This window comes from Cannabis sativa, chromosome 2, assembly GCF_029168945.1.
Source record: "Cannabis sativa cultivar Pink pepper isolate KNU-18-1 chromosome 2, ASM2916894v1, whole genome shotgun sequence".
Classification (NCBI taxonomy): domain Eukaryota; kingdom Viridiplantae; phylum Streptophyta; class Magnoliopsida; order Rosales; family Cannabaceae; genus Cannabis; species Cannabis sativa.
The window spans coordinates 43,910,518-43,921,591 of record NC_083602.1 but is presented as its reverse complement, the minus strand read 5'-3'; the positions used below and the strand labels follow the sequence as shown (position 1 = coordinate 43,921,591).

At 36.8% G+C, this 11,074-nt stretch overlaps 1 protein-coding gene across 1 annotated transcript; it reads left to right on the top strand.

Moving 5' to 3' along the window:
* The first annotated feature begins 2,188 nt into the window (after positions 1 to 2,188).
* LOC115721304 (uncharacterized) lies at positions 2,189 to 3,539 on the top strand. The gene is made up of 2 exons (XM_030650577.2): positions 2,189 to 3,076; positions 3,170 to 3,539. Exons 1-2 carry the CDS (start codon positions 2,549 to 2,551, stop codon positions 3,254 to 3,256), a joined length of 615 nt encoding a protein of 204 aa, XP_030506437.2. The 5' UTR covers positions 2,189 to 2,548; the 3' UTR covers positions 3,257 to 3,539.
* The last annotated feature ends 7,535 nt before the right edge of the window (positions 3,540 to 11,074 follow it).

The window sequence follows — 11,074 nt, the reverse complement described above, 5'->3', positions numbered from 1 at the left end:
GAACATAACACTTACTCCAAGTGTAATTATACTTTATCGCTGATTATCACATCAGTGTAAATCCAAAATACTGATGAAACAGGGACTTAGTCTTTTTAATCATATAATCACAATCATATTCCACTGTATTGACAATACTGTAATTGTGAATAAATATATGTTCTGGACTTAACAGATTTTGTGCATATATTAAATATATATATTAAAGTATAAACATGTAAAGTACATGTTAACATAAATCACTTCAAATCTCTTAAATTGATAACTAATCAGATTGTAATGAGTTTTATTTAGGGCACAAAACCCAACAACAACATGACTCCTGGTTTTGCCAAAAAGAGCCTCCGTGGCAATAATTGTAGAGCTAGTGTAAATAGCTTGAGTTGTTGGGTAGGTGTTGATGGAGTGAGTTAAAGTGGTAATGGGAGGATGGTAGGCATAAGGTTGGGAAGCATAGTGAGCATTAAGAGAATCAGTAGGAGCAAGAGTGTTAAAAGAGAGAGAGAGAGAGATGGCCTAATAATAAGTAGGAAAAGGTGATGGAATTTTAGGTATGGTTTCTACAGGCCTAGAAACTATTGTTGTGTTTGATGAAGATTCAACCAACGTAAGAGGAGAAGGATGTGGAAGTGACCCTATTGCTAAATAACGATTGGAATTTAGATCAGGGATGGCATGTCCAATAGCTTTTTTGGTTATACGGGTGAGGAAAGAATATACATTAGCCTTAGAAAAGTCTGTACGGTATCTATCATAACCAGAATTTGGAAGCTTATCTCCAATCATCTGAGGGCCATAGGGAAGATTAGGATCAATACCATTGTCAATAAGCTCCGAAAAAGAGGCACATCGTTCAAAAGGATGTCCAATTAAGCCACACTGAAAACAGAAGATCGGGAGATTTTCATATCGAAACTCCAGCCAATATTCATCCCAAAATTTTGGTAGCTTGACCATTTTCCCTCTCATCAAAAGGTTGAGTGACATCAATCCAAACACGAACTCGGAGAAAGGGACCCCATCCCTCATGAAGAGAGTCTTCATACACATCAATGAATTCTCCAACCCATTCACCAACTTTTTTTGCTAAGGCTCGAGACTTGCTGAGAAAAGGTAACCGATAAGTTTGAACCCAGAATTGAGCCTTGGTAAGGTCAGATTTGGTGACATTGCTAAGCACAGTTGGGGAGTGCAATAGGACCAATTAGTTATTGAAATGCCACTGTTCTCCAGTGAGGATTCGATGAAGATCCCCTGCACAACCAATAGTTAGTAAGAAAAGATCAGAATTCATTTTCGAAACAGATACCTCAAAACGGCATTTGTTGGACCAAAAAGCTCCCATTCTTTTAATAAAAGTGTTGGGATTGATAGAGTTGGAGAGACACCGGGTCACCAGGAAGAATTTAGGCACTTGAGTAGGATCATTAAGGTCTGCCTCAGAGAATGTATGGAACTCCCTTTCTTTTTCAAATAGAGTCAAGGTAGAGTTCATGTTGTTGATTATGGAGTCCATAGAGAAGTTAGATTTAGTGAAAGAGAATAAAAAATGGAGGAATAAATCAAAGAGAATCTGAGATTGTATATATATATATATATAATGTTGAATGTAAGGGGATTCCACGAACAATGATAGATCGTGGCTGTCAGATTGAAGAACTATTAGATAGTAGTGGGATGTGGGTTCATGGGCGACAGATCAATGAAGAGGAAGACGAAAGAACAGGGCAAAACCAGAAAAAAAAAACTGGAAAAACTCAATACAAGGGAGACAGGGAAAATAGGGAAACTGGAGAGAAAAACTAACCCCGTTGAGGCACTTATATCATTAATCATTTTTTGAATAATATTATTAATTATTTTTTAAATAAAAAGTTTGTTGTAAAATTAAAATTTAAATATATATTTTGTTTATAGATATATGTAATTATATATAAATATAATTTTTATTTTTATTTCTATAGAATAAAATTAATTTTTTTTATATAAATATTTATATAATTTTTATTTTTAAATAAATATAGTAATATTATAAAATTAATAAAAAATATTATGTTAAAATTTTGATAGCTACAATTTATACAAAATGAATAATCATTGATTATTAAAAGAAGTTATAATATAGTTCCCACTACCTTATCCAACATCCACAAGTGATTTACACGTGTATAATTTTGTCCAGTACAAATACTGTTTTTTTTTTTTTTTTTTTTTTTTTTTTTTCTAGATTTTTCTAAATCTAAAGATTTTTTAGAAAATTTTATCCAGATTCTCCCAAAAAAAAAAAAAAATATCTAAAGTTTTTAAGGCTTTATCGTTTAATTTTGAGGTGTGTGGTCTCTACTGGTCCCAAACTTAAATGAATATTTCTTCTCACCATTTCTGGGCTTCTTCTTCTTCTTTTTCTAGTTGTATTGTTTGCTCAGTTGAGAGAGGAAGATCAGTCCCAACAAATACACTTCGAGAGTCCTAAATCAAAGGTGAAAATTACTGCTTAATATATATTTTGAATTGTATGACAGCTTAATATATAAAGCAAAATCATTCAATGGAATCTCCGGAGCCCTTAAGCGAATGGGAGCAAATCGACTCACCTTCCCCTCGCTCCCCTCCTCCACACCAATCCGTTTTTTCTTCTCACATGGCCGATACTCAAATTCAACAACAAAACCACTCTCCTGATTCCTCATCATCTTCTTCGCCGACGCCGGCGTTGTCTTCGTCATCCTCGACCAATTTGGAGTCTAACGAAGAGGACGCTCAAGCTCAACGGCGGCGGCCTGAATCATCAGACTCTCGGCTCGCGGCGGTGAAAGAATTCAAGAAGCAATTGAGATTGCGAATGGGGATCCTGAAGACCGATGTTCTTGGCGCGGCTACCAAGATTTGTAATTACAGATTGGTAGCGCTGTGGAGATTTTGGTCGATTGTTTCGGTGGCCGGAGCGATTACGGCGGTGTTGCTCTCTCTGCTCTACGCCAAGATGAGGCGTCCGCGATGGAGACCGACTGTTCTTCGCCGCCGGCGCGGCGAAAATAACGAGCCTCTGCTCCTTCTGCTTAAAGAGAAAGATGAGGTTAGTTATGATTGTCGTTTTTCTCTTTCCAAGCTATGATTGTCGTTTACTGTTCTAATTCAATTGTCGTTTGGTGTTGGAATTGAGGTGCAGAAAATCAGCCAGTTGCTTGTTCAGATTGCTCATATGAATGAAGCTTTATCGGCTCGGCGAAGGGTTCCTGTAATTCGAGTTGGTTGAGCTGAGAGGCCATGGAAGGAACTCAAAGGGGCTTTTTTTCCTTAGCGCAAAACCCATAATCGTACGTATATATTTTGTATGTATTTTTATGTCGAAGTGTTATTTATTCAAAAGTCGATAGATATAGCTTTTTTGTTTTTGTTTTTGTATTATTCTGATTCTGTATGAAAGTTGAAACGACATTACAAGCTTACTTGGCATTAAAACAAAATTTAAAAATGGCTACTATTATTTTTGTAGTTACTAGTTAAAAATTCATGTGAAATGTAATGTTCTTGTTGAATTTGTGTTCCGAATTCTATTTGATCTAGTTCGAAGAGCTCGCATTTGGTGAACCAAGTCAAATTATATTTTGTACTTCTATTTTGTAAAATTTATTAATTTGACTTTCTATTTTTGTTAAATGACAAAATAAATTTTATATTTTTAAAATTGTACAAATAGGACCATGAACTAATTTTTTTATTAATACTCTGATGTAGAGATGTTATGATAAAACTAATTACATTTTCTGTATCTGTTCGTATTAAAATAAATTATAGGGTTTATTTTATCTTTTAACAAAAGAGAGAGTCTAATTGGTAATTTTTGCAAAACACAAGATTTAAAATGGTATTTATCCTTATATATATTTTACTAGTGAAGGGTGGTGTGATCGCACCTATCATTCGTTTTTCTCTATTGTTTTTTTAATAAAATTGGTATCTTCATTAACTAATCAAATTGTTAAAAACAATAGAACGTTTTTTAGAGGAACAATCCTCTAACTGAAGCATACGACCTGGAGAGAAACAAGAGTCTTTGGCTAAGCAGTGAGCCAGCTTGTTTGCAGATCGTTTGACAAAACACAAATCAACATTTTCTAAAGATAAAGGCAACGCACGAACATCATGCACTAAAAGACCAAAAGTAGATGACATAGAGATTTTACTTTGAATAGCTTGCATGCATACCAAGTTGTCTGATTCCAAAATCACTTGTCCCCAATTGTGCGGATCAATCCAACTTAAAACTTCTTTGATGTCAACCATCTCCGCAACTTCAGGTTGAACCCTCCCCAAATGACCCCGATTGAAAGCCTCCACGACATTGCCATGGCAGTCACGAGCCACACAACCCCACCCAAACCTGCCTTCATGCTCAAAAAGGGCCCAATCAACATTAATCTTGATCTTTCCTGAAGAAGGTGCACTACAATGCTCAACCAAATGGCCTCCGTCGAATAACGAAGACAAAGAAAGACCATTTCTTTTTTTAGCGTCTTTGAGCTGATCAAGTAGCATTCTTGCTGATGTAACCAAATTTGCAGCAGTCCAACTTTTTTGCTGCCAAACAAAATCATTTCTGGCACGCCAAATGGCCCAGCTGACCATAGCCGCCTCCTCCAACTCGCCTTCTCTTCCTCGGCATTGCAGCTCCAACAGCCAATTATTGAAATCGTCATCCATATTACCGCCGACATCCACACTTGTCCTGTTCCAGCAGGCACGAGCATGAACACACCCAACTAACGCATGAAAAATAGTTTCAGCTATAGTGAGACACAAGGGGCATGTTGGGTTAACTGGAACATGTCTTTTTTCCAATTGAACACAAGTTGGTAACGAGCCTGAAGCCACCCTCCATAAGAAGTTACTGACTTTAGGGGGAACTTTTAAACTCCATAAATCCTTCCAAATACCAGTAGCTCCAGTAATAGGCCAAGCTCCTTTTTCTTCTTGTAAGAACTTGTAGGCACTCTTAACCGAGTAGTGCCCCAATCGTTCGAAACGCCAGCTCCAATAGTCAGATATTGCAGTAGAACTCAATTGCATAGAAAAAACTAGCTCTTGGTCTCTATCATCAAAGAGATCCTTAATTACCTCTTCATCTCATTCTTATGAATTGATTTTGAAAAGGCTGCTTACAGTTTGATTAACAAGTGCAGGATGTGAAGAAATTGTTGGGTTTTATGCCTTAAATAAAACTCATTTCATATAATCAGATTTACTTATTAATAAAGATCAGAAATAACATTTTATGTTGCATGGTTCACATGATTTATTTCATGATTATATGTATATAATGTATGAATTCTTTTTAAGTCCAGAACATATGAGTTTGTTAAAGATTATAGTGTTGTCAGCACAGTGGAATATAATCTTAATTATATGTTCAAAAGTTTATTCCCTGATTTGTCAGAACACTGGATTTAGACTGACATGGTATAATCAGCGAAAGATATTCTTACACCTTGGAAACGTGTTATGTCCTTTCCAGGACATTGGCAAAGTTTACTAGTATCGGATGTATGGGACCGATATTAAACTTTGATTAGATATATTAAAACTTACCGTAATATCTATTCAATTCGATATCACTTGTTGATGCTAGATCAAATGATCTTAATCCTGATATGGTTAGGTTCAATCTCAAGAGTGTTATCCGTTTTCTTTGATTTGTTAGTTAAGTCTACTTTTGGGTCAGGGTGATACGTACATTTTGGGAACACGGTAGTGCAATTGAGTGGGAGCGCTAACATAAATATGGAATCTATAGCTTCTATCTGGCGAATAGAAAGTAAAGGATGATTTCCTTCGAGCTTAACCAAACGAAAATAAATGGTGGAGATCTCATTTCACTTAGCTGAAATATCATTTATACAGGGTTAAGTGTTTTAAGGATAAAATACATTGTAGGGTGTTACGGTAATTTAATCCCTTTACAGTGTAAATCATCTATATAGAGGATCATTGATCACATTAGGGTTATAACAATGTATAACTAATGACGTGTCTATATCATGGAACATATAGAGCGTTCTATATGACTGAGAGTGCAATTCCAAGTTCTAAGTGTGGATTCAATGAGGAATTAATAAGTTAGGGAATTTACTTGGTAAATTCGATTCGACTTATTGGAAGCTCGGTTATATAGACCCATGGTCCCCATACTAGTTGAGACCATACTGCTTGTAAGACTCAGTTAATTGATTTTAATTAATCAATTATAATTCTAAAAGTTAGACTATGTCTGCTTTATGAATTTTCACTAAGCAAGGGCGAAATTGTAAAGAAAAGAGATTTTAGGTTTATTTATTGATTAAGAGACTTTATATGTTTAAATTAATAAATATATTAAATGGCAATATTATTTAATAATTATTTCCAAGTTATTAAATAATTAGAATTGGCATTTAAAAGGTTAAATTGGAAAATTGGTATTTTTGAGAAAATGGGAATGGAAAATAACAAAATGGAAAAGTTGCAAAGTGAGGCCCAATACCCTTTGTATGGCCGGCCACATGCATAGGATTTACCATTTGTAGTTTCCATTATTTTAATGCCATACAATTCTAACCTAAACCTAGAGGGTTTTCTATAAATAGAAAGTGTTGCCTTGAGGAAACAGACACACATCTTTGATCACATTGTTTCCTTCAGAAAATGCCTCACACGCCTCTCTCTCTTTTCTTCTCTCTAGATTTCGAATTCCTTTGAGTGATGAGTAGTGCCCACACATATCAAGTGGTATCTCAATCATAGTATGTAAGACTATGGAAATTCTGCATCAAAGAAGGAGAAAAGAAGATCCAGATTCAGATCTTGATTATGCTCTGCTACAGAAAGGAATCAAGGGCTAGAGATCTGAATGGAAGGAGTCATATTATTCCGCTGCACCCACTGTAAGGTTTTCTAACTTTATATGTGTTTATTTTCATTGTTTTAGAATTCATATTAGGATGTTAATCAACATACTTGTTAGTAAATCTAGATCCTGGTAAAATAATTTCCAACAGAAATAACATAGCCATTCGTGTTGTGTGGAAGCCAAGAGTCACATAAAATTGAAGTATGTTCACCCGTGCCTATCATACGGGTTACCCCAGCCTGAATCAGACCTTTTGCTTCAAGAATACTCCTCCATACGAAGCTCGGATTGTCACCCAATTCAGCTGAAAGAAGAGTTTCTTTGGCATAGTATTTAGCTTTAAAAACTTTACTCACCAAGGATTTATCATTAACCAACAACCTCCAGCATTGTTTCCCCAACAGGGCCGTATTCAAGTCCCACAAACTTCGAAAACCCAAACCTCCAACATGTTTGTGACGACTCAATCGATCCCAACTCATCCAACTAACACCCAATCTACGAACAGAGTCCGTTTGCCACCAGATTTTAGCCATGAGACACTCCAACTCCCTGAAAGTATCCAAAGGTAACAGAAAAACACTCATTCCATAGCTAGAAATTGATTGCGCAATAGATTTCAGCAACAGCTCCTTCCCCGCACGAGACAATATCCTCCCTTCCCATCCTTGAATTTTCTTTTTTAATTTATCTTTAAGAAAACCAAGGATAGCATTTTTATTCTTTCCCAACGAATATGGAAGTCCCAAATATGACCCATTCTCATCAGCCTCATAAATATCTAACAGCTCACAAATGACATTCCTTTGAGAGGTACTAGTATTGTGACTGTAGAACACTGACGACTTTGAAAAATTGATCTTTTGGCCAGAAGCAATCTCATACGTATACAGTAACGCTTTAACATTATGAGCTTCCTCCTCTGTTACTTTACAATAGATGTAACTATCGTCCACAAATAACATATGTGAAATAACAGGAGCTCTTCTAGTAACTTTACACCATGTAATTAATCCAGTCTGCTCATAACTACGCAACAAAGTAGAGAAACCCTCGACACAAAGAATAAACAAATATGGTGATAAAGGATCACCCTGACGCAACCCCCTTTGTGCAACAATAGGGCCCAACTCCTTTCCCTTATGAGAGATCGTGTACGAGACAGTGCCCACACAATGCATACTCAAATTAATCCATCTACCATCGAAGCCCATTCTTTCAAGCATAGCCCAAAAATATCCCCATTCAAGTCGGTCGTAAGCCTTGCTTATGTCAAGCTTAAGTGCCATAACACCATCCCGGCCTCTTTTCTTCTTCTTCAAATAATGCATTATCTCATAAGAAATCATAATTTTATCCGATATTAAACGACCTTGGAGAAATGCACTTTGAGTATCCGATATGGTTGAAGGCATAACAACTTTGAGTCGATTAGCAATGACCTTTGAAATAATCTTATAAAGAACGTTACAAAAGGCAATAAGTCTTAAGTCTCCCATGTCCATTGGTTGTTTCTTCTTAGGAATTAACACTAAATTAGTGCCGAAACAAAGCCTTTCGAACCTCTTCATCAGTAACCGGCTGTAACAAGTCGACATTTTGGTCAGCTAAAACTCGACTGTCCACAACACTCGTAACTTCCAGCCAAGAATTAGTTGAAGAAGAAAAAAGTGCAAAAAAATAATCAACCATAACTTGAGGCAAACCCGAACACCATTCAACCCAATTACCATTATTATCTTTGAGTTTAGCAATAAAGTTATTACGACGTCGATTAGTAGCATAAGCATGAAAATATTTACTATTATTATCACCTTCTTGGAGCCATAATTGCTTCGATCTTTGATGCCAAAAAACTTCTCGTTGTACATAAGCTTCAGCCAACTCCTTCTTAGCTTATTTATACTTGGTAATCGAAGACTCATCCTGCCCCAATTTCCACCGCTGCACTTCACTTTTACACTTCTTTATCATGTCCTTAAAGTTCCCCGTAACCTCCTTCCCCCAAGAACTCAGCTGCTGTCCACAAATCTTGATTTTTTCTTGCACATCCGTTACACCACTTCCATCCCGGCTATCTTTGACTATTTGGTAACACAGAGGCTCTCAAAGCCACGCAATCAAAATGAAACCGAGTTACTCTCCTTTGCGTAGCAGTATTAACTAGTTCAAGCAATATGGGAGAATGATCTGACGTCGAAAGCTCAAGGTTATATAATTTAGCAAATGAAAAAGCATGCAGCCAAGAAAGATTTTCCAAACATCTATCTAATAGAACTTCAACCCAATGAGAAGTGCGTCTGCCTCTTTCCTATGTGAAAGGATAACCACAAAGCTCCATATCTTGCAAACCACTGTCATTCAAAGCTTGTTGAAAGCCTTGAATCAAAGCTTTGTGAGAGAAAACATTGTTCAAATCTCCTCAAGGCAAGTTTGAATTAGCAGCGAGGGAACGTAAACGACTCCAGGTAGCAATCATACGACTTCTATTTGGCTCCCCATACAGACCAGTAAACCTCCATACAGCCATGCCTTCAACTGAAACCTTCACGTCAATGTAATTTGTTGAGAACTGCAGAACCGAAACTTCATCTTCTTCCTTCCATAGTAATGTAATTCCTCCGCTCCTCCCCTGAACACCGACAACCATCATCCCATCGTATCCCAACGAAACACGAGCCATTTCCATCTGAGAACGATTACTAAGCATTTCACATGGGAATATAATTTTGGGTTGCTTTTGGATCACAATATCCTTAAGGAATTGAAAAGCCCATGGGTTCCCAAGCCCATGGCTTTTTCATGATAATATTTTCATAATGGACGGTGGGCCTGGATACCAAAACCCACCAAACTCATATTTTTTGAACCCATTATAGCTTTGTTAATCTCCCCATCTACATCCAATTCATTCGGCCCATCAGACAAGCCCGATTCCGTCCGTTTTCTCTTCGTGTCCACCACCATTAAACAATCATTATGTTTAACAATATTCTCACTAAATTCTTGATCAGTAGCAGCCTCTATAAAATCAGTCTCTGCATTAATAGGGATATCACGTTGACCAATGTTATCTACCATAATCATAGGAGATTTCAAATAACCAACTGTACCCGCACCAAGGTCGACTAACTGTGATTGTCGAACCTCACTCGTGGTCGTGTTGACAGGAGCAGTAGGTACCTCCTCCATAGCCACCATGAATTGTTTCAGCCACTTTGCTCCTATGGTGTGATTCTTACGCATAGGCCGCACTCTCATCGATTCTCCATAAGGCTTGACTATCTTTCCCTCTGGAGCATCAAATCGACGAGGACAAAACTTATCAGAGTGCCCCATTATCCCACAAATAAAGCAGAACGTAGGTAGATGCTCATATTTGAAGTTAACCGAGAACTCAATCCCATCAATATTTCACAGTTTCATCCGCTTCTTCAATGGCTTGGTGAAATCAATAGTTACTTGGACACGTAAATAATCTCGCCATAATCACATAAAATTTCTTTCATCCGATTCGACAAACTTCCCAGCACAATTGGCTATATCTTTTTCAATCGTAGCCATTTTAAATCCTGATCGAAGATCATGCAGTTGGACCCACATATCAACTTCATTCAACACTATCTGTCTAGGGTCTTCCCCTTTCAATCTTTTAAAAATCAGCAAGAACTTATTAAAAGTCCAAGGACTACGATCCATCATACTTTGAATATCTAATTCATGAAAGAATTTAAATAAGTATCTGTTAGAATCCAATTCTTTAACGAACATACCCTTCCTCAGTTGCCAAAGAGATGCTACCATATGTTGCATCACGTCGAAATCTATAGATCTCTCAGTCAAGAATCTACCGACAATACACCAGCGATCATCATAATGATTACCAGTAGTGACAGTCGCATCATAGGATAATACTACCACATCCTCTTCCTCAATGATAACATCAACTATACTCTCTTCATCCATCCTCTGATTACTGCTGGAAGCCATCCCAAAACAAATGAGACCCAACAACAATGGCAAACCAGAAAACTTAAACTCTCAAACCAGAAAACAATGGCAAAATCAAGAATAATCTCAAACTAGAGAACTTAAACTCTCAACCCAGAGAACTTAGTGCATGTTTGGCATCATAACTAAAAAACTGTTTTTTGTTTTTAAAAGCAGAAAAATTGTTTTTAAAAACAA